The 24,386-nt window shown below is 38.8% G+C and overlaps 1 protein-coding gene across 1 annotated transcript in view; it reads left to right on the top strand.

Annotated features, from left to right (window-relative positions):
* LOC140234030 (probable ATP-dependent RNA helicase DDX43) overlaps positions 1 to 21,919 on the top strand; it is a 34,873-nt gene extending 12,954 nt beyond the window's left edge. The window contains exons 10-20 of the mRNA XM_072314111.1: positions 7,693 to 7,803; positions 8,830 to 8,903; positions 10,432 to 10,499; positions 10,872 to 10,972; positions 11,811 to 11,898; positions 13,818 to 13,877; positions 17,754 to 17,821; positions 18,197 to 18,306; positions 18,920 to 19,058; positions 20,366 to 20,453; positions 21,638 to 21,919. Of these exons, the coding sequence (XP_072170212.1) occupies positions 7,693 to 7,803; positions 8,830 to 8,903; positions 10,432 to 10,499; positions 10,872 to 10,972; positions 11,811 to 11,898; positions 13,818 to 13,877; positions 17,754 to 17,821; positions 18,197 to 18,306; positions 18,920 to 19,058; positions 20,366 to 20,453; positions 21,638 to 21,919 (1,189 nt within the window). The remainder of the gene's footprint in view (positions 1 to 7,692; positions 7,804 to 8,829; positions 8,904 to 10,431; positions 10,500 to 10,871; positions 10,973 to 11,810; positions 11,899 to 13,817; positions 13,878 to 17,753; positions 17,822 to 18,196; positions 18,307 to 18,919; positions 19,059 to 20,365; positions 20,454 to 21,637) is intronic.
* The last annotated feature ends 2,467 nt before the right edge of the window (positions 21,920 to 24,386 follow it).

Here is a 24,386-nt window from a genome sequence, read left to right as displayed (position 1 = left end):
TGTTTTTATTGCATATTACAAAAGCATATGAATTGGAATTAACGTTTCAAGTATCAATATTTCCATAAAACATTATGACGCCATAATATCATCATCTGAAATCAAAAAAGTGGAATTAATTTTTTTGAGGTACTGTTTCTGACATTCATTTGCTCGTATCTCTGTGGTTTAAGTTCAATATTATTCCAAATTCAGATGTGTTGTACTTTGAACATTTGCCTTTCAAGTCCATGTCATGGTTTTGGAATTTGATGACGTCATCGTACTTTAAATTGTGATTAAAGGTAAAGAAGCAAAATTGGACAAGTTTACGTGTTATGTCTACGGGAGGTGATTTTTTTTTAAACCATGCATTGACTTTACAACGTTTAAGCGCCTTTATCTCAGCTGATTTTGCGCCATTTCCTCTGTAACTTAAGTATGTTGTAGCTCAGACAATAAGCTGCAGTCATCATACATTTTATATTTTCAAATCTCATCAGGTCGACAATTTTGTAGTTAGAAACTGAAAATGAGAATGCAATCTGTACGGAACGATTCCCGATTGTTCTTTGCAACTGTATATTGGTCGAATCAACGCGGCCACTAAGTGGGAAGTTGAATAGCGCCATCACAGTCGACACAATCACGACAGTATTATCATACATTTAAGTTTCGCATACGATCTTCAGGACAGCCGTGTGGCGTAATCACTTAGCGCGCTAGGTGTTCATAACGCCATACCGAAAGGCGAGAAGTTTGACTCCCGCAGGACTTTTCACGTTCTTTCTTTTCCTTTTTTTTCGGCAGTTCAGTTTTACTCCGATGTCATATATCGTATTATTTTATCAAGTGTACGTAACCCGTGAACACGGCTGCTCTATGTCCCTTGTTTTGTATTGGAGTTTGGAGATTGGGTTTGCTTCATTAATTTTGTCATACTTAATGTTGTAAATTGCCCCTTGTTACAGTGTCCCGCTTGCCACCTTTCGTTTGCTCTTTCCTTTTCTCTTCATTGGTTTTTGTTTACTGTAACAGGATAGGTAGGAACGTGTACGTTTAGATAACTGGCAGGAATGGGAGCTGAATTGATTAACTCTAGTCCAGGTGTATGGCGTCTCGCTCATCTCTTTGAAATTCCAGGTTGTTATTGTTTGACCCAATAACGGAGTTGTAGACAGGTTTTATGTTGCTATAGAAGTATCTTGTGCCATATGAGTGGGAGGCATCACTGTTAAGTAGTAGTAATGAACTTTTTCATGTTGTAAATAGTATAAAGATATAAATTTCACATCCAATCTTCGGGACAGCCGTGTGGCTTTATAGTCGCTTAGCGCGCTGCATGGTCATTATGCACTACCTTTGGACGAGATGTTCGAGACCCCGCAGGACGCTATTATTTTTTGCTCTCTCTCTTTCTTTGTTTTTCTTTTGGCAGTTCAGCTGCATTCCGATGTCATTTATCGTATTATCTTATCAAGTATACTACCCCACGACACACAGTCACTCAAGTTCCTTTTTTTTTTGTCGGAGGCTGGAGGTTGGATTTGCTTCATTTATCATATGTAATGTTGTAAATTGCCCTTGGTGCAGTGCCCCTCTTGCCACCTTTCCTTTCCTCTTTCCTTTTCTCTACGTTTGTTCCTGTTACACTGTCACAAGAAAGGTCGGAAAATAATTTACATAACTCAACTGGAGCAGGAATGGCAACTGAATGAATTAACTCTAGGCCAGGTGTATGGCGTCTCGCTCATCTCTTTGAAATTCCAGGTTGTTATTGTTTGACCCAATAATGGAATTGTAGACAGGTTTTATGTTGCTATAGAGGTATCTTGTGCCACATGAGTAGAAGGCATCACTGTTTAGTAGTAGTAATGAACTTTTTCATGTCCCTCCATGTCAATTATAGTGTGTTTAAAGGGGTTGTGTGTCTATCTGCCAAAGAAAAGGAAAAAACTTTTATTTTGTCATGGCTGTTTCTCTATATGTAGCCGAAGGTGATGAGTGTTGTTGGTATCTGAGCAGTGAAGAACAGAGCATCAGGCTAAAATCCCCCTTAGTTATACGCGCTAAGCGTTCAATTTGATATATCTTTATTTATGTAGTCAATAACTGCTTATGGAGTTACAGAATTATGTTATGACACGTTTCACTGAAAGTTTGTAAAGCAAAGTTTATGGACAAGGCAAGCAATTATTGCACATGAATAATACCATTGATTTCAGAGGGAAATTATGGTATGCCTAGATGTAAGGGTGTCATTGCTTTGGAATTGCCGAGACAATATGCTTGGCACGAGGGCTTCCACTTCTAATAGCTGATCCCTTTGAAGATGTGTCGGTCACGGGTGATCGTCATGATTCATTTTTCACGTATATAGAAGCTTACGTTCCACACTCTTAGTTCGAGAAGACTTACCGTCATACTTCAAATTGTGATTAAAGGTAAAGACTCAAAATCAGACAAGTTGACGTGTTATGTCTATGGGAGGTGATTTTTTTTTCCTTTTAAACCATGCATTGACTTGACAACGTTTAAGCACCTTTATCTCAGCTGATTTTGCTCCATTTCCTCTGTAACTTAAGTATGTGGTAACTGAGACAATAAGCTGCAGTAATCATGCATTTTAGTTTTTCAAATCTCCTCATTAGGTTGATAATTTTGCAGCTAAAAACTGAAAATGAGAATGGAATGTGGACCAAACGATTCCTGAATCATCTTTCACATATAAGCTTACGTTCCTCATATTTTCTCGTCAAGACGTACATGGCCGAGAGGATAAAGGCGACGTCACCAGAGATGTGAGGTTGCACACGTACGGGTTCGAACCCCATAAGAGCACGAAACAAAATACTTATATTCTTTACTTTTTTTCTTCTATGGAGTATTACACCTTCGTCCTAGTAGAAATCACGTTCTCATGTAAATGTACACACACACAGGCACACACAAACACACATACACACACACACAATATCCCTTTGTTTTGTGTTGGAGACAACATTGCTTTGACTGGCAACTTGGACTTGAAATTACAAACGTTAAAGTGAAGATGACTCTTAAAAGACCACATGAACATGTTTGATTTTTTTTTACAATATAAAGACCTATTTGTAAATACTCATTTACATATCCTGTCCAATCGACTTACTTGCACACGCAGACACACGCACAAAATTTTCACTTGGTTGCATGACAGAAACAATTTCATCTGAATTATGTAGGACTGTATAAAGTATTGGACTTCACGAATGTTTCTCAATATTACTTCAAGTCGCTACTTAAAACATTATTTTCGTTGTCAATCACTGAAAATGAGAATGGAATCTGGTCGAAACGATTCCCGATTTATCTTTGCAACTGTATATTGATCGAATCCACGCGGCCACTTGTGGGAAGTTGAATAGCGCTATCAGTCACTTGACGTATATCGCCAAAAAAATTGAATATCAAAGTAAATTTGTGTTGTGTATAGTAGATAGATTTAAGTTTCGCACAAGATCTTCGGGAAAGCCGTGTGGCAGAATCGCTTAGCGCTCTGCGTGTTTATAATGCCCGACTGGAAGTGTTTATAATGCATAATTTCTTTTTTCTTCTTTATTTCTGCAGTTCAGCTTCACTCCGATGTCATGAACACAGCTACTCTATTTCCCTTGTTTTGTATTGGAGTTTGGTGGTTGGGTTTGCTTCATTAATTTTGTCACACGTAATGTTGTACATTGAATTGCCCCTTGAAATAGTGCCCCGCTTGCTACTATTCGTTTTCTCTTTCCTTTTCTCTTCATTTTTTCTTGTTATACTGTAGCAGGATAGGTAGGAACGTGTACGTTTACGTAACTAACAGGAATGGGAACTGAATTAATTAACTCTAGTCCAGGTGTATGGCGTCTCGCGTATCTCTTTGGAATTCCAGGTTGTTATTGTTTGACCAAATAACGGAGTTAAAGACAGGCAGGGTAGGAAGTGACTAGATATTGCTTCATATTATATGAGGAATTTCGGGCAACACCTTTCCAATTAGTGTAGTGATTATGACGGGGTTCTCTGTCGTTTATTTTCGTCATGGCTGTTTCACTAGTTTAGCCATAGGTGATATGTGGTGTTGGCATCTGGGAGAATAGAACAGATCAGTACCAAACTGGAATAGCCCTATAAGCAATGTGGTAAGCATTCAATTTGTTGCATTATCTTTCTTCTTTAAAGTCAATCACTACTGATCCAATTACACAATATAGTATGGTACGTTCCACTGGTAGTTTAGGAAAAGGGAGTTAATTCAATGCACGATGCAATGATATATATGTGCTACCATTGATTTTAGATACGTCATTGTGTTGTGGTACTGGTGGTGGTAAGGGAATCATTGCTTTTAAATTTATGAGACAATCCTTTGCATCAAGACCGTATTCCCATCTAGAATATAATGCATGTTCGTGCGGCTTTTTTTTTTCGTGCCACAATATGCCAAGTTTGGTGCATATGTCAGGGTTCTGTGTCTTTTATTTTCGTCATGGCTGTTTCATTAGTAGCCGTAGGAGATAATTATGTATTGTTGGCATCTGGGACAGTGGAACAGATCAGTATCAAACTGGAATCCCCCTGCGTAATGAGGTAAGGAATTTAATTTGATACATTATATTTCTTCTTTAAAGTCAATCACTACTGATCGAAATACACAATATTATAATATGGCACGTTCGACTGGTAGTTTAAGAAAAGGGAAGTTAATGCACGATGAAATCACATGTGCACGAGTGCTGCCATTGATTTCAGAGACGTCATTGTTGCGTGGTAATGGTGGTGGTGGTAAAGCAATCATTGCTTTTGAATCAATGAGACAATCATCAATACCATGCGTGTTCTTGCAGACATGTTTGTTATCCTGACGCGAACATTTTTCCTTTTTCTTTTCCTTTTATTAAAAAATGGTTATATCTAAAGTTGTTTCTTTCCCTTAACGTGTGTGTGTGTGTGTGTGGATGTTCCTAAGCAGAGTGGTAGAGCAGCGATTTACGTTACGGTCTACTGCATTTTGTAAGTTAGTTTCTTCTCTGACATTAAGTTGATGGTTTTTAAATTCGACATTGTCTATTATTTTGTAAGTTTATAGTTAAAACTATGCTATGACATCTGAAACATTTCTTTCACTTGTATCATGCAAGGTTATAAATTGCAGTTGTACAGTTTTCCTCTTCCCACTTCTTTTTTCCCCCTTTCCTCTACGTTTCTTTAAGTTATACTGCAGATGTGAATGTTTCTATTAACATAATCCAACTTGAGTATTTGGAATGAAAACTGAATTAATTAACTCTCGGCCAGGTGTATAGCGTCTCGCTCATCTCTTTAAAATTTCAGGTTGTTATTGCTTGACTATTGGAGTTGTAGATCGGCTTTCTGTTGCTATAGAGGTATATATCTCGTGCCACATGAGTGGAAGGTATACACTGTTTAGTATTAAAGGGGCATTCCGGACGATTTTCATAATTTCACATCATGTAGTACATAAATCAACAGCTTCATGTATAGATTTGTAGAATTTATTGTGGTTCTTGAGCAGAGAAACAGTACTTTCAAAAACCTTAAACAAATTACACTGAACAAAGATGATGACATAGGAGCCTCACATATCTCAGAAATGTAGCATTGTCATTCCATTACAATACGGCATGCTTGCAAGCTCACCTGTGTGTAATCTATGCATGCCTTCTTCTTTTGTTCTGCTTCCTTGAGCCACATCTCATGCATTCTTATGGTGAGGCTGCCTTGTCATCATCCTTGTTCATTACCACTTGTTAGAAATTTCGAAAACATTCTTATTTTTCATCCCAATCATTATAAATCCTGAAACTCTGTACCCAGTATAACTAATTCGTACATGTTCAAATGTAAAAATTTGAAAATCATCCGGAGGTCTCCTTTAATTAAGAACTCTTTCATGACACACACTGACAAGTACAGTGTGTTTGAAGGGGTTCTGTGTCATTCTGCCTATGAAAAAGCAAAATTTTGTTTTCACCATGGCTGTTTCTCTATGCGGAGCCATGGGTGATGGGTGTTGTTGGCATCTGGGCAGTAAAGAATCAAGTAAAATGCTATAATCCTCGTGGTTAGGTTCTAAGCGTTCAATTTGATAAATCTTTCATCTTTATTATGTCAATCACTGCTGATGGAATTACAGAATCAAGTTATTACACGTTTTACTCAAATCTTAAAAAGCAAAGCTTTTGCACTATACAAGTAATGGTGCATGAGTCCTATACCATTGATTTTAGATGCGAATTAATTATGGTATGCTTATATGTAGGGGTGTCATTGATTAGGAATTAATGAGACGATTAAGCACTCCTTCCACTTCTAACTGTCCCCTTTGAATGTGTGTCGATCACGTGGGATCGTCATAAATTATCATTAACGTATTAGCTTACATTCACTACTCTTGGTTGGAGGAGACCCACAGTTACATGGTTAAAGGCGCTGTCTCTTGCGCAGGAGCCATATGTTTTGACCCGTGAAATTTCAAAATAACCTCATAGGATGAGAAGCAAGAATAACTTTTCTTTTGCCCTTTTTTCTTTAATTGAGGTAATGCCATTTTCAGAGACTCCAACTCTCCCGCTTTCGACCGGAGATCTCCCGCCGAAGCCCATTTTTGCAAAATCTCCCGTTCTCCCGCTTGAGATTAGAATTTTCTCCCCCCGGCTCTGTGTCTCCCACTTGAAATGATTTCTTACTAAGTGTCATCGTATCTTGAAAAATAAGCCTTAGATAGCACGAGAGAGCATCTAGAACCCTAGAACTTCCACGACCCTTAAGCGGGCCCTGGACCCCGGCCGTAAGGAACTTCGCGCTTCCCGCTCGTGATGTGCGCTTTGCGCACATCAAGATGGAGTCTCTCGTTTGCTAGGGTTTTAGGCGGGAGAATCTCCAGATCAGAAGGTGCTTGGGGTTGGAGTCTCTGCATTTTCGTCCAGGTATAAATCACATTCTCATGTAAACAGACACACTTGCTCTATATCCCTTTTTTTTGTATGGGAGGCTTCATTGCTTTTACTGCTGGTAAATCTCATAGGCTTGCATATAGCTGTAAGAGCTCTCTGAACTGATCATATTAAATTATGATAACAAGATTAGAGGGAATCATATTGGTTATGTAAATAAGTGTCAAAGGTGATGTTTTAAAAGGCCAATGTTAATACCAAGATTGTTATCAAAACACTTAATTGTCATGTTTGATTTGTTCGTGTCGAGGATCACTGGGTAAATGCACTGTATGTACTCAAAAAGCCTGTAAATCGACTTAGTCGCACACGCACAGAATTTCTAATTAGTTTGTGTGACAGAAAAAAAAAAATATGATCTGAATAATGTTGGTCCAAAAAAGTTCAACTAAATATCTCAATATAACTTCAAGGTGCTATATCACATTCTTTTCTTTGTCGATCACAGATGACCGACATCTGATGACCCCAAGCGTATCACCTAACTCGTCTTCAATGTGACGAGTTTCATATCTCGTCTAAATTGTGATTAAAAAATATGCCATATTTTCTTATTATTTTCTTTGGTTTTTAGCAGGTTTTAATCAGAAATACCTCAAATTTACAAGACCAGAGTTACAGTAACTTGTTTTGTGTTCAAAGTCTTCATATATAGTGTATTTGTTTCAAATTTTTCTCTTTACAATGGAAAATTTTTCTTTGACTATTCCATCAGCCCTCGCAAAGAGCGTGGTGGACCAAACGTCCTCGTCCTCTCTCCCACCCGTGAACTTGCCCTTCAAATCGAGTCAGAGGTCAACAAGTATTCCTACAAGGAAATCAAAAGGTCAGCACCAACTTCACTTTCTCCTTTTTTGTATACAGTGTACTCTCATTATAACGAACTCTGTTTTTATGTAATTTCGGTTACAATGAAGCAACATCATCCACTCTATGTAATTTTATTGTTTATTTGTTCGGTTATAACTAAATTTCAGTAGAACAAAAGAAAATTGCCGGTCATGAGGACTTTGTTAGAACAGGAGTCCACTGTATTAACCTCTTCTGTGGCAGGACCTTTGGACGGTGTCTACAGTGCCATGGGTTTCCTGTGCCAGAAGGCATTCTGAGCTCACAAAAGGGTAAAAGGGATGATATTGTTTTGGTTGAGACCTGGCTGCAGGTTTTTAACTTTTTGGTGAGATGATGAGAAACATCATAAAAATATGAAAGAGCATGTAATTCTAAGAGGAATTAAACGTTTATTTGATGAAAACTGGTTTTAAAATGGCAGAGATATCCAAAGCAAATGATTCTAGTGAACGATGGATTTTTGGATATCTCAGCCATTTCAAAAGAGATTTTCATCAAATACTGTAAACTTTTAATTCCTTGATTAAAAAGGTACACTCTATAACATTTCATTAGTAGTTTCTTTGTATCTTGCAAATAGTGGCAAGCTCAATCCTCATCTCCACTAATACGATACCATCTCTTTAAATGGGCATAAGACTCAATTGTATATGTGGAATGAGCGAATTGAAAAGTATTAGTATAATACATTGGTGATGTTTGAGGGAAATTAGACAGTCTGTTTAAGAAATATGAATTTTTGAAGTTTTAGGACTATTATTGCTGGATAAGAAGACATCTGTTGCAATTAGCAAACAAAAAGAACAGTAAGTGTTGAAGTCAACTGAGAGAACAGTTATTGGAAAAGGACATCGCCACAAAGATTTTGTAAAAACAGTTGATGGTTGATGCAGATGATCTGATGGACATGACATGAATAAATTCCATTCTTTGACAAGAATTGACCATGTCAGCTGGTCATGTACTACTGACCCAACATGATCCTCATTTTCTCCTACAGTGTGTGTGTCTATGGTGGCGGAAACCGACGAGAGCAGATCAACATCGTAACCCAGGGAGTAGAGATCATCATAGGTAGGCCTACTTATTGAAACCACTTCTTAACCCTTTACACAATCAGAAACTTTTCTTCAACTTTTTTCTGCTTATTTTTTGTTTATTTAATATAATCAGTAAATCTGTTTGTTTGTAAAATCCACTATCTGCCTGCACATCAGCTGCAAGGATCAGTTTACATTATATAATGCCTGAGGAGATCCTTGTCATTTGATTGGTTGTTTAACATTGATCCCATTCGGCCCATTTCACTATGACGTCATCATCCGTGCAATTGTGGCTCCATTTACCGTGCAATTTTGGATCCATACAATTTGCTCCATTGCACTCTCGCTGAGAGTCCGGCACACTACGTGTGTTAAACGCGCTTGCGTTTGCAGTGTGTACGTGTGTATGCGACAGCGCGCCAGCGTAAAGCGCTCAGTGAGCACTGCACTCTCGCGATCTCAGTGCCTCTCTTGTTTCTGAATTAATAAAACATCAAATGACATGGATCTATTTTAGGCGTTATATAAAACAAATAATAAATGTTTTTCATTCGTGTAATGGACAGAATATTTCATTGGTGAAAGATGAAATGTTTGATCCATTCACCTCATGAAATATTCTGTCCATTGCACTCATAAACATTCATTATTTGTATAATAGTCAATGTGAATTATGAATGAACAGGTGACTTACTAGTTTGTACAATATGAAGACAGATAAAAAGATTACTTGACCAACTACTTCTAGGCCATTCACTTCATGCTGGTACTCCCAAATTTGGCCATAGTGCAAGTGTGACAAACCTGGTCAGGTGGCACAATAATGCAGTCTCACATGGAGGATCTGGTGATGTACAATTTGCAATTGACATAAGAATGATTACGTAATTCTAGATTTTTTGATGGCTAGTTTTGATACAAAGAAACAAGATAAGTGCGCTGCCAGTGGTGTTGACTGGCAAACAAACCACAGTAAGATTTAATGTTATGATTTCGTAATTAAAGCCCCTAATGCTACTCTAACTAAAGATGTATTTCATGAGAAACTCTGGAGTTTGTTGTCAGCGACTGATCTTGGAAGCAACCACTTAACTTTCAAATCAGCATGGTGTTTGACGGACTGATCACTCCAGCCAAACTGCAGAAATTGCTGAAATTAGTGTACAAAGACTGAAAGCAATGTGCTAGAAAATTTTCTTTTAGTGCTGACAACCTACAAATACTACTGTTGAACTCGCTCAAGCCAGAGACTCAAAAGAGCTTTTGTGGTCACTGATTGTTGTCGCCCTCTGTCCATCGTCCACCATCCATCAATTGCATGTACTTCATCACTTTCATTTTCTGCTTGAAACTTGTAGCGGCATTTCAACCACACTCGACAGGACAAGGTCTCAAAGAGAGTAGAGATAGATAGATAGAGAGACAAACAGATACAGGTAGACATAAACACACAGACAGAAAAATAGATAAATTGATAGATAGACAGATGCATGACAATGATGATCACTGATGTGTTAGGTTTCCTAATTTTTTTTCTTTGCCATTTTTCATAATTGCAGCCACACCTGGAAGGTTGAATGACCTCATCATGAACAACATAGTCAACGTCATGTCGGTTACATTCCTGGTGAGTAGGAAAATAACGTAGAGATGAATGAACCACTCATTTTTCTTTGTATGCTACAGGGTTTGAAGCTATCACAAAATGAAACTTCTGTGTGGAAGACAAACTGAATGTATTATTTCATACTTTAGAATCATCCTGTGTGTGTGAGATGAACAATATTTAGGCAGTGCAAGAGGATCGTAAACACGGAATATTTTGTAGTCTAGATACTTTCATGTTGTGAAGAGAATGTTAGATGTGGTTGTTGGAGTTTCACTAATCAAGATCAAATTTATTAAAATAACAGTAATTGTCATATACCTGATTTCATTACATCACATTTCTCTCAAACGGTCAAACACTATGTTATTTTCACCCTTGAACTTGTCACAGGTGCTAGACGAGGCTGACAGAATGCTGGACATGGGATTTGAACCTCAAATCATGAAGATTCTCCTAGATGTGAGACCCGACAGACAAACCATTATGACAAGGTACTACATATCATTTCTCCCCAAGAGAAAAGCTCTCATAAGTGAAGAGTGTTATTAGAGCCCCAAGTGATATTGTCAGGTCATCAGAATGATACTGTAAAAATTGATATTTTCGTGCGAGTAATTTTTCGTGCTTGGCCAGGTAAAATGAATTTTGCATGTTTTCTATTCTGCGGAATCAGGACATTAATTACTGGAATACATTGTATTCAAAAATATTTGCATGCTTTTAGTTTCGCTCTAGCTTCTGCATGGTTGCACAAAATGTGCGAAAATTTCCACTCCACAAAAATGTCCACCTTTACAGTAATAAACATATGCCAATGAATGCCTGTGATGTCATCATATTTCATCATATTGTGCCAGTCCTGCGATGGTTTTGGGGTTGTCTGTTCTACAAATCTCAACACGAAAAACAAAAATAACATAAAGGAGACTGAGCATTTACTTGTACAGCTCCCAAACTGTTGAATAAGGGTATTGTGTGTGGTTGGGTCAAGGGTCAAAGGTACACACCCACCTGAGACTGCCTCATAAAGTCATGGTTTTTGTTGTAATTTTTTCGTTTTTTGAAGTGTTCGTCCAAATTGATTGATTTTTTTTTTTTTTTGGGGGGGGGGGGGCAAATCGCAACTGAACTAAGCTGTTTTCACATCAGTGCATTGTGCCATACAGTGATGAGAGGCCAGGTAAAGACGGCTTGGAATACATTTAGACATTTTAAATGTATCACTGTTCTTTGATAGAGACAAACTCAATACGAAAATAACAGACATGAAGAATGAGTGGCAGTTTTTTATATCATATCTCACTCCACCGAATCTCTCTCATAAAACAGTGCTACCTGGCCTGAGGGTGTGAGACGTCTCGCCAGAAACTACATGAAGAACCCGATCCATGTCAACGTTGGATCACTCGACCTCTCTGTGAGTTATTGGATACATTTGCCTGGATTTCTTTTATGGTCTTACCACTTGCCAGCTTGCTGTAAACACCACATAAATTTGTGATGGTTTTATTTTTTACACAAATTTTGAGAGTGGATTGGTATATTCAAAATTAGTAACATGCTAAAATATTGCTCTTTATATCACATACCATCAGTGGGTATGACAGACCTTGTATCTCAAATTTTGGTGAAAATGACTTTTTGGGATTAATAGTCAGATAATCAGTTTAAAGTGGTTTCCTATCCAAATCCTAACTGACTTACCCCTAAAAATGAAGCCACAATGACATGTCAAAGGAAAGGCAATCCCAACTGATATGGTGCTTTGGCTGCCATGTTTCTTTGCTCTCCTGAACATTTAACATTGTGTAGATATGAGCTCTTGCCACCCCAACGACGATATGCATTATTGTAGTATATTATTTCCAAGGATGAAAATCACTCTGCTTTTTGGAAAAGAATTATTCATTTTTGCCACCATGGTTTGTAATCACAAATCTAAACACCTGTGGAATTATCTGAAAAAGTCCTGAATGTGCAAAACATGAAGCTCCATTACGTGGTCAGAAATGAGATCATTGCTATAGCACTCCGTGATTTCAATTTCCCTACAATGTAATGGTATGGGAGGCATTGTTTTCCTTTGCCAAGGACGCCTTTGGTTCAAGTAGGAATCAAACCTAGGACCTTTCATACAGGAGTCCAGTGCACTGTCCACTGTACTACTGTGTTCTCATGACCAAATATTGGAGTATCCTCATTATGTGTCATTTTGTTTAGATAATACACAAAATTAACAAACAAACAAAAACAAGTGGAGTCAAAAGGGGACTGAGCTTTCAATCCTAGCAGAATCATTCGTCTGTTGAGAATGATAAGGGCGTTAAGTTGCCACTAAACCCATAGTGTTCAAGACCACTTAATCCCCTTCTCATTCTTAACAGACGCACTGTCAGAGGCAAAATTACAAACATACAGGGCAAACAGTGTCATATATGGACTACACACAACATGCACTGTATTGGAAGGGGCTATGGACACAGAACAAAGAAAACAAAAGGAGGAGGTGAGATGTCAAAGGCAGGGAGCCAAACAGGTAGGGAGGGGGATTAAAGCAAGGGGGTGAACAGACAAAAGGGAAAGGGGGCAGTGATGATCCCCAGGGTTATTGAGGACAACTTGTGAAGGATACAGATGAATAGGGAGGCAACATCACACCTGATCAGGAACATCACAAAGAATAGGAAGGCAGAGGGTCAAACAATGGCATGAGTGAAAGGGGGGGGGGGGTTCAAACAGGTAAAACTGGTGTACATACATGTAAGTGGCAAAAGGAAGTGGCAACAACAACAGCAAATAAAATTAGCAAAATGGAAAAGGGCAATGAAAAGTCACATTTCATCCATTCCTGCATAAAATTCATACTTTTGCCAAATTCTACATGTGCAGTAGGAAATTGGTTGAGTCAGAGCAAAACAAGAACTTAAAGTTTTGCAGAGCCAATTTTCTGACAGCATGACATTTGACTTCTGCAAAAATGATTGCATCTGTCTTGTTTTGAAAACTGTGTGATGTGCTTTGTGATAATTCATGAGCTACCTTCCTCACATGATCTGCACTTATGAAGTGTGTTTGTATTATTGTGCTGATTTGTTGCTGAAAATACTGGCAAAACTCGGGTAGATGTTTACTCCATGATATCACTTCTTTGTGCTGTGTAAGACAGGGTCGTTTGTAATGACGTACACCAGCTACTTCACACACACCCTTTCTGCATAATATGTATATCAAAGTCTTTTAGCATACTTTATTAGAGAATGGATGATCTTTGTGTATGATCTCTCTTCCATCTTCAAGTCTTTTGTCATGTTTTTGCCCCATGTCTTTGCCTTGCAGGCTTGCCACAATGTTACACAACTCGTTGAGATTGTCGAAGAAGAAGAAAAGCGAGAGCGAGTAAGTTTGAACAGATTTAACTCTGAAACTAGCAGAGGGTTCAATGTTATTTAAAGATGTAAAGACCTTAGCCCACAAAGAATGTGTTAAATGAAAGAATGGAGTGAAAGCAGTGTAGATGTGAAAACTATATGCAAAATGAGGCAAATACTTGACAATGTCAAGAAGTCAGCTAACGTAGCATCCTATTGGCACCTAGACATAGCCAACTGCGTCCCATGAAAGTCATTGATTGATTGATTGATTAAAAGGTCTTTATTCAAATAAAAATCTGAGTCGGCGACTACAAGTCGAAGTACACAGATATACAAAGATTATACAGCAAAATAGACAGGATAATGACATAATTACATGCAACCCTTACCTCCTCTATAGGTTTAGGCTATAGGTTTGGTTTAGGTTTTGGTTGGTCTGTTATTGCCTCAATTATGAAAATGTGTAAAGTTATATGTTTACACTAGTTGACTGGTCATCATTAATTCTCTCACATAAACCACCACCACATCCATCACAATCACTCCAGCATGCGCTATATAAACTCCTTACACTAAATGAAGACAACAGACATTTGATTTACGTGGATGCCACATTATATTAGGGTCTTGCAAGTCTGATAGGTTGAAACCATCAATTTGGTGTATCTTAATTATTTCCTTAATTACTCATGCAAATTATAGATGCTTAATATGGAGGTGAATTATAAAACCCTAAACTTCATTTGTGCTACTCACGGTACCGTGCGCGGAGTCCATTGTCCGTTTTTATAATTCGGAGGATGCACAAGTCATCAAATTAGATAATTTCAGCGAAACGCGAAATGGGAGGAGGCGTCTCCATGGTTTGGATCCTCAATGTTAAATGACAGCGGCTCTCCAGGCTTGGCTCCAAAAAGGGGTCTAGAGTGTTCGTCGGGACGTCCAATCTCCATCAAATTTGTTCGGGTACTTGGTGTCGACTTTGAATAGGCGACAGGAACATGGGCACGACACAATGTGAATCAACGTCTTCTGTCGAAGTCCAAAAGCATCAATTGTAACTGTTGATGCGACATAATCCGCTCCCGGGATCAGGAAAATCAGACAAGCATCTCAAGTGCACATAAGATGAAAATAGGAGCTATAGAAAGTTAATGGTACAAAGTCTCAGGAAGGTACCATATTGAAGTTTCACGTTGCGAGACTGATCCCCTTTGGAGATTCGTAGAAGTTATGCAACTTTTAAGATGCTTGGAACATTTCTGCTCCTCTGGAGTCCCGAGAAGAAGTCTCAGAAAGGCATTGCTCGAAGTTAGCAGGGTTAGGGCAATATAATTGCTCCCTTCATTTGGGAGGCATGACTGCTCCCTTCGGAGTCCAAAGGAGAAATCGCATTCAGTTATCATTTTCTCTCACCTCCACATCTCATATCACCTCCATCCTAAACAATCTTCATTAATATTAAAACCCTCTCTCTACAACTCATTCGCTAATTGGTTAGCTTTACATGTCAGTCACTGGTGATTGTCAAGTACCATTGGTTGATTACATTTTAGGTTGGGCATAAAGTATAAAACAAATTCTGATTGGTCGAATATTCTTTGGCTCTGCCTATCTTCCTTCCAAACTCTTCCAAAAAAAAAAATGATTACTAAGATGTGACTTGCCTTGAGCTGTCCATTGATGCATCTGGTTTATTTACAAACCCTTCGAAGTGGTTGCTATTGTGGTTGGGGTAGGTCTGCATAATCTCCCATTTCTTTACTTTCTCTTCCATTGGGTTTCTCTTTAATCTGACCTCAGTCATTAATGATTCCAAGTTTTAGGACAAAGGTCGCCATTTACTCTGGACTTGGCCGGTCAGTGGCCTAGACTACATTATTCACACAAGGAAGATAAACTTTGTTTTAGATTTTGCTATCTGTGTGAATGGGATAGCCTGTGGGAGTAATATGGGGGAATTCACATTGAAATATGATCTTTGGGTGTAGTAACAGACTGAGCTCAGAAACACTATGTGAATGGGCAGTTCCTGTATGATTCATAGATAAGGGATGATTTATAGTTTCTGACCCCAGTAGGGAGACCGCATGACCTCTAGTGAGAGCGCATGACCTCTAGTGAGAGGGTGTTGGTCCTGAATGAACATATTGAGAGATGGATGGAACAAAGCGATAGCTTAAGTCAAATGAATGTGCTTCCAGTTTGTAAATGGGCACAAAGGATGGAATGAAATCAAAGGACTACATAAACTGGTATTTGGTAAAGCCCCTTTAATAGCCAACTGGCTGGGCTACATACATAATAAATACAAAGAATTACATTACATTCAAACATTCTGTATACACAACTAATACGGTTTTAACGCTACAAATTGTCATATAAATACCCAAAAAAAATAATATACAACTCCTCTACAGATACAGGAGTATACAGTGTGGTTAGGAAAGACGCGTCAACAAGGCTGTCATTACACAACCAACATTCCACAAATAACATTTTTTGGTGAGGTGGTCATCTCCCCCCCCCCCCCATAATCAGATGTACACACATTCACTACACACATGCCTAAAGCACATCTCACGAGCATACTCTCTCTCTCACACACACACATACCCGCACACACACTTAGATCGTATGTCTATACAACACCCACAAACGCGCGGGAGCATAAACACATATCATTGTTCATGTACACTCTGCATACACATTCACATACACGTACAACGTGCACACACAAACGTACACGAGCGCACATGAACTACATAGGCATGTACAGTGTACAGTATGTACACACTCACACACACATTCACGCGCGCACATGAAATGAAACATTAAGTTCTCATTGAGTGCTATGCTGAATGGTTTATTTTTCATTAGATGATGATTTACTACTGCCATATACTTCATTATGTTTTTGCCAGAATGATTTCTGATCTTGTTTTGATAGATCTGCTTCTTCACAAAAACAATTTCATGATCAGTTCTGTCTGATTCTTTGACCTCTCAAGAGTTCATCGGTTAAGACTCTTGGTCTTGCAAATGACCAAAGTGACCAAATTTTGTGATGACTTGCAAATTGTGCCAAGAAATTAGACCACACTGTGCACTAATACAAAGTTGAGTAACAGGGCATTTATTTTTGTGTACTACTTCACAAATGGCATAATTCAATGCACGAATGCATATGAACTCTCCCTGCTCTCGTAGACAATGTGACACAACACTGGCTTATAGTACAACAGTTTATTACAAATATGATTCTCGTACTGCTCCTTGCTTGCTTGGTACGTTTCTGTCATGGCTGACAGTTTGTGACTTCAACGATTAGTCTCCACTCTTTATGGTCAGCAGCGAGTCGATCAACAGTTGATAGAGGTTTACCAACAAGGGATTTGATTTTATTAATCCCCTAGCCTTTGATCGTCCTGGTCTTTGTGAGCCTTCAATTTTCCCTTGAAGCATTACTTTTTTGAGACAGTTGTTTTCTCATCTTGCTATGTGACCAAGGTAGCTAAGTGCCAAATGATTTATCATATCAAGTATTCTCTTCTTTGGGTTGACCAGTGGTCTTTCTTGCAGTCCAGGGGATCTTAATTAAGCATTTTCTGCCAGCACCACATTTCTTAAGCACTGATTTTATCACAATCTGATTTTATACTGCTACAACTTGTTCCAGAGACATTCACACCTGTTGCAGAATATGCCTTGGATTTTACAGCTTGGTATGCAGAAATTTGTCATAATTGAACTAATCTTGTGATTTACAGTAGGTTGTTGAATACCAAAGCCATCAGTGTGTCAGTTTTTATTTCTGAATATATATATACAAAAAAAAAAATGAAAGCAGATTGTTGAAAGTCCTACAATAATATCCATTCATATTTTTGTTCGTTTGCAGCTGTTGGCCTTCATCGAGAACATGCAAGACTTTGAGAAAGTTCTTGTGTTTGTTGGCAAGAAGATAATGTGAGTATAGACATTTATGGATATATTGATATTTTGTAGGACATTATGGAAGGTCCAGCGTGGCGTTATTGTTTATGAACTTTCTTACAAAAAAACTTCAGAGAACTGAGCAAAGTACTTGGGGATATTGAGATCCTACATACAACTGCCATTCAAAACTTATACTAATATGACATAGTTGAGGGGAAATTGCTTAATCTGTCAGCTAAGTTCAAGATATTGTAAACCTGCTATGAAGAGTTTGCTTGATGATGTGCTTACGGAGTAAAGTAGTATAATACCTTTTTCAAATGTGAGTGAAGTCTGTGCAGCTTCATACAAGTTTTTTCATCATACAGTTTCCCAAATAATGCTATATTCCCTCAATTCCTGCAGGGCTGATGACCTCTCTAGCGACCTCATCATCCGCAACATTTCCGTCCAGAGCATACATGGAGGCAGAGAGCAGGTTGACAGGGAGCAGGCACTTGAGGACTTCAAAAATGGTGAATATTCATGATACACGGTGTACTTCTAGACAATGTGATTACCTATATGTGTTCTGGCATATACATACCTGGTTGGTACACTTTGACGACTGCCGCCGATAACCTGAAACCAGCCAATGAACAAGGTGCTTGCATCTTAACCCTGTGTGTGCTTTGAGTGTTGATTGGCACAGACATCTCCATAGTATTGAACACACTGTCCAAAGTCCCTGCACAGAAAGGGTTAATTTATCAAGTCCTTGTCTCTTAATCCATCATATTGTCATCACAGTCTCTTTATTAGATTGGCAGCTCTGAATGTCACTGCATGTACTGCTCTACTGTTAGTGATGTATGCATACTTCACCTTAAGTTCTGCACATTGTGTTCAAATTTTGAAATATTGTACATCAACTTTTGTGTTCAGAAGAGTAGTACTGAAATCTTCATGGTCAAAATACAATGTACATGTATAGTCAGTTTTTCTGAACGCATCTTGTTTTCCCTATGTTCCCTGTGTTCTTTTCTTTATGTTCAGATGAAAGATGAAAGTACATTTTATGTCTAGCAAATATTTAAATTGGAGTATGGTAATTATCATTTACATGTTTGTATTTTTTTTTACCCCTAGGCACGGTCCGTATCCTGATCGCCACCGACGTTGCATCGCGAGGACTGGACATCAAGGACATCACGCATGTGTTCAACTTTGACTGCCCCAACCACATCGAGGAGTACGTCCACCGTGTTGGGAGGACTGGACGAGCAGGGCAAGTAGCTGAAGTCATTGACCAGGGGCCCGTTTCATAAACTTATTATCAATAACAAGTCACGATAGCTGTTATAAGCTACTGAAATCCTTTCATCTGATTGGCTGAGAGCAAGTTTGTCTTAGAAATGTGGCAGTTGTTGCTGAAAACAAGCTTTATGAGACAGGACACTGATGTAGAACATTCTATGTGTATCCATATTCATGAGTATCTGTAGAGAATGATACTTTAACCTGTTAAGGACAAGTCCCGAGTATACTCGGGCAAGTGTCTTTGGGAAATGCGTGTTGTAGCAAATCAGCCCGTCCTCAACGGGTTAACGGAGGCTATGGAATGTTTTTACTGGGGTTGGGGAGAGAGAAGTCATGGGTAGTGCTTGTTACTGGTAAAAAGTATTGATTTGTTTCATCAACCTATAATGAGCCCAGGCTATTAGCTTAACACACCAAGCTATTTTCATTGTCAATTAGTAATCCATGCAAGCTTGACTTATTTGTAAAGTTGAATGGCAAGCCCACTCAGGTGTACAGTAGCAATGTTCCTCAGCCCTACTGGAAAGCCATTGTTAGCTGATAGGGATTATGGGATTAGGTAATCTTTATTCATTGACAAATTAGTTTCCAGGCAACTGGGCTTGTAGGCAAAGAAAGCTCTTCAGTGTGAGTGCAAATTGACAAACAAAGCACATCAAGGATGAACGGTTTCCCTCCCTTTTTAGGGTTTCCATCATCTTTCTCCTTTTCATTCTTTTCTATGATTAGTTTTTGCAGGCTTTTGTCTATGCCCTGAAAGGGCAAAAGCGAAGTGGATTTCCACAAAGAAGTGACACATGGAAATGAGTATGGAAAGCTTTTACAGCAGATGGTGTTAGACTATAATAGTGTGATGGGAGTCTTGCTGCTATGCTGTCACTTGGCTTTCCATACAAACTCTGGCTCTGCCCCCTTTTGTGCTCTGCTTTCTTTCTATTATCTGTCTCTCAATTTTCTTTCTTTCTTTTTTTCTTTTCTTTTTTCTTTTCTTTTTTTTTTTTTTTTTTTTTGGGGGGGGGGGGGGGGAGTATATTGTGCCACCAGTTGCTCCTGGATGTAGAACAGAGATACTTGTGTTTTGTATGTGCTAATAATCTGTCAATTTTAATGTATAGAGATGTCAATGCAAATTCTTTTTTTTGTGTGTGTGTGAAATGGATGAACACATACAAAGAAAGAATGGCTCAGCATGAATTTAAGAACCTGTGAAAGTGTTTTTTAGCCACTCAGTTACAATTATGATTTTGTAACATAGCTGTGTATTGACCATTACAGGCGTACGGGTACATCGTTGACCCTGATGACGAGGAGAGACTGGAGATGGGCTGGGGGCATCATCAACATCATGCAGGAAGCTGGACAGGTACCGGTCTCTAATCTTAATAGACAATGATGCCTATAGAATAGATTTCACTTTTTCAGTTTCATTATTTCACCAAAGCAGTAAAAAGTACAGGCAACTCCCATTTTATTAAACAAGTTTCTTTCGTGATACCAATATTTTGTTAAAGCTGAATAAATGTAATATGTTATGAAGATATAGATGTAATATTTTTGGGACCTGAATTTTTACTTTGTTGCAACAACATTTTGTTATAACCATGGTCATCATAATGGGAGTGCATTGTGTATACAATTAGAAACTTGTCAGGTAAAAAAAACACACACACACACACAAAAACAATAGTGAAATAGAGTAGCAAATATATTCAAATGTGTACAGGTAGGTAGGAGGCAGAAGAAAGTGTTCCATATTTATGGCTGACATATAACTACGTTCATTCAATTAGAGAGTATACATGCACTTAATAAATATGAGCAGAACAGAACAAAGACTGAATTGTGAAGTCTTCTGTTGTGAATTTTTTTTTCTTTCCTCCAATTCGACCGACCGGAACAGTTGCTGTAATATTGGATGGCAACCTCAATATAAAGAAAGACAATACTGCTATTATGAGAGTCCAATAAAATTTCTCACAAATGCTTTCCCACCAGAGATGGAAGGCATCTATCTTTTTAGTCAGGAGCTTTGACATTGGCATGCTCAAAAAAATAAAGTTTTCGTTTGCAGAGAGATGATGAAGATGCCGTAGTTGGGAGTAAGAAATGGTCTTTCAGATATCAGGAGAATCTGTGTATGGAGAGGGGTCTTACAGTTGCAGCTTTATGCACACACACAGACACACAGACAGACAGACTGACAGACAGACAGACAGACAGACACACACACACACACACACACACCATTATGCAAGTACTGTACAACAAGGAATGTTCGCGTGCATTTTAGTTTCGCGAGAGCCAAGATTCGCAAAATCAAAATGCACACGAAAGTTCTTGTCTACACTATATGCATTGAATGCCAGTGGCAGTTCGCGAAAATTTCATGCCGCGAAAAAGACCATCGGCTCCAATACGCAAAAATTTCATGCTGCGAATATATTATGTTTTGCAGTATTTGGATGTTAACCTTATTGAAGAAATTAGATTATGTACTACATGTATTGCAACAATGATTGATATTTGTGTTTGCTTTATCTTTTCTAGGATGTTCCAGAGGAGCTGGTAGAAATGGCAGAGAGATTCAAGCGCCGCCAGGAGAGGGATGCAGAGGAGGACCGAAGAGGTGGTAGAGGCGGGGGAAGGGGTGGGGGAAGGGGCGGAGGAAGGGGCCGCTATGGGGGCAGAGATAGGGACTCCGGTGGCGGCGGTGGCTTCGGATTCGGAGGGAGAGACTCCAGGGGTAGCGGCGGAGGTGGTGGGTATGGTTTCGGGGGGCGCAGCAGCAGAAGTGGGGGCAGGAGTGATGCTAAGGATGATTGGTGGTGAATGGTTATGCAAGAAGTGAAAGAGAGGGGGAAATTGGAAGGATAGCATCAGACGTAATGAGTTTGAAAAGACGGGTCTGGGAGGGGCTGAGAATGGGGGGGGGGGGGGGGGGGACTTTAGACCAGAGTGGTGGTAAGGATGACTGGTAATGATCAGGGATGTCAGAACACAAGAGGGTAATTTGGATAGGCAAGGTCAAAGGGATAGGGGCTGGATTGGTGTAAAGGGCTTTTGGTGTGCGGAATTTTTGGAACAAGTCAAAGGGAGAAACGTTCAGGGTAACAAAATGGGGATAGCGGTGACAAGTTTGGATGGGGGGGGGGGGGGGGGGGGAGGGGAAGAGAAGAGGCATAGCAGCAGAGATTGAGGCTTGATTGGTGGTATGGATGAGTGGGTGGGTGTGGAGACACCCTGATGCAGAACTAGTGACTCGAGGGATTACAGTAGGGGTGGTTGGTTTGATATGGAGGGCGTGGCTGTACTGGAATTGTGGTGGTGAAGATGACTGGTAGAGAGCAGAAATGATGAGAAAAGAGGGACAGATTCAGTTAAATTTTGTCTTGTATTAATATAGAAGGTGTGGCAGGGATTCCGTCCAATTTGTGACGTGCATCACCCAGGAAGTATGAGAGCATTAACTCAGTTGTCTGTTATTACCATCATTAATTTGTATGTGTGCAATGTCAGGGACAGTTTTACATGCTGGTCCTGGAAGAGTTCATGCTACCAGTTTTGCTACATGTAGTTGGGTTGGGGGGGGGGGCGGGGAGGGGAATGAGATATGAGAATAAACCTCATTTTGGGACACATGGAAGAAGATTCTCTGTCAGAGATATCATGTACCTCAAAGTTACTTCAACTCTTATTTAAGTTCATGCAGAAATGAAACAAACAAAAGAAACTATTAGATATGAAAGAGTTGTGAGGGTCGAAAATTTGGTGTAGTGAGTGGTATGAATCATTGGTGCAATGTATGCCATCTGAAACACACTTAAAAGAAACTTTGTGTCCTATACTTTACACCACCTCCTAGCTCTAACAAGGACAATACAATTTTTTTTTTTCATTTTTTGCTCTTGTTCAGAGTTTGACCTAGTTGTCAAAAGTCACCCCATTTATAGCTCTGCAAGAGAAGTTTTTTTTAAAGTGATGCAGGCTGATAGGATGTCTGATAATTCTTGCCAAAGTAGAGTATACTCGGGGAAAACTTTCAGACCAGCAATAAAAGGCAGGTGTCTACAGTGTCTGCGACGTTTTGAGCCATATTCAATTTGCAATGACACATAGACAGATGACACACTCTCACAAACACATATTACTTTAGTATAGTACCAAGAGTGCCTGTGAAGATCTGTTAAAGTAGCTTGTAGAGAGATGTGATTAAGACATCTAATTGATTCATCTGTATGAATCCCATGGGCCAAAGAAACTTGTCTGATACTATCATTACATAATCTTTGTTCTCAGTTGAACAATTTCATACCTTATGTACTAAGCTCCTGAACATAAATGGAAACCTTATGTAAGTTTGGCTCGTAGAAAAGAAAGCAAAGAAATTCCAGTAGATACCAGTAAGTTAACAAGCTGCCACGTACTGTGCTGAAGTTTGTCAAAGGTTGTAAATAAAGTGCTCACTTGTAACAGTGCCAAAGATGCAAAATATATCTTGTACAGTAATCACATGTATTGACTCTATGTTTATGTTATCTTTATTTTACATGATCATTAAGTGTACTATGAAGCAATGTCGTATTAATGTTTGCATATTGATTTGTGACTTGCTATAAACAGTTGTCACTATTTTGGACCATAAATAGCAAGTGAAAGAGACCAGTTCAAGTGCTAATTAAAGTGATGGTGCTGCTGAAAAAAAAAGAAAACGAAAGAAGTTTTCCCCAAGGTTTATCAGTTCATTGTTGCTATAGTGATGCAGAACTGTTAGGAAAAAAACAAGACATGAATGTGAACTGGTGGTGCTGTTGCTCAGAGTGAAATCTTGTAGTGTTGAAATGCCCACATAAGAAATGTTCCGGAAATAAATGTCTATGAAATTTTTACAATTGTCACTTTCAAAAATAATACTCTGAAGACATCAAGGCTGAAGGTTGGAGAAACAAGTGTACAATGCTTCTAACATGATCATGTATTTGTATCAATGAGTCATGTATACTGTGTAATCGTCTTCTCTTTTTGAAGACCTTTGTAGCTAGTCCTGACCTAACCAACTGGCAGTGTGTGAAGCAATATGAAGATTTCAAATTGTTCATGTTCTGGAGAAAGATATTGCTGTCATGTTGTAAATATAAATGTTATCTGTCTACATGAAGATTACAGAAATATCATGTGGCATGCAGTGGATTCTGAAAGTCTTCCATTTATGGAAAGCCTTTTTCTGTCCATATTTGATGCACGACTATCAATACAAGCATGTACATCGAGTAGGAGTGGAGGATGTTGATAAATGCAC

Source organism: Diadema setosum, chromosome 10 (genome assembly GCF_964275005.1).
Source record: "Diadema setosum chromosome 10, eeDiaSeto1, whole genome shotgun sequence".
NCBI classification, from domain to species: Eukaryota; Metazoa; Echinodermata; class Echinoidea; order Diadematoida; family Diadematidae; genus Diadema; species Diadema setosum.
This window is presented reverse-complemented; position numbering and strand designations above follow the sequence as displayed.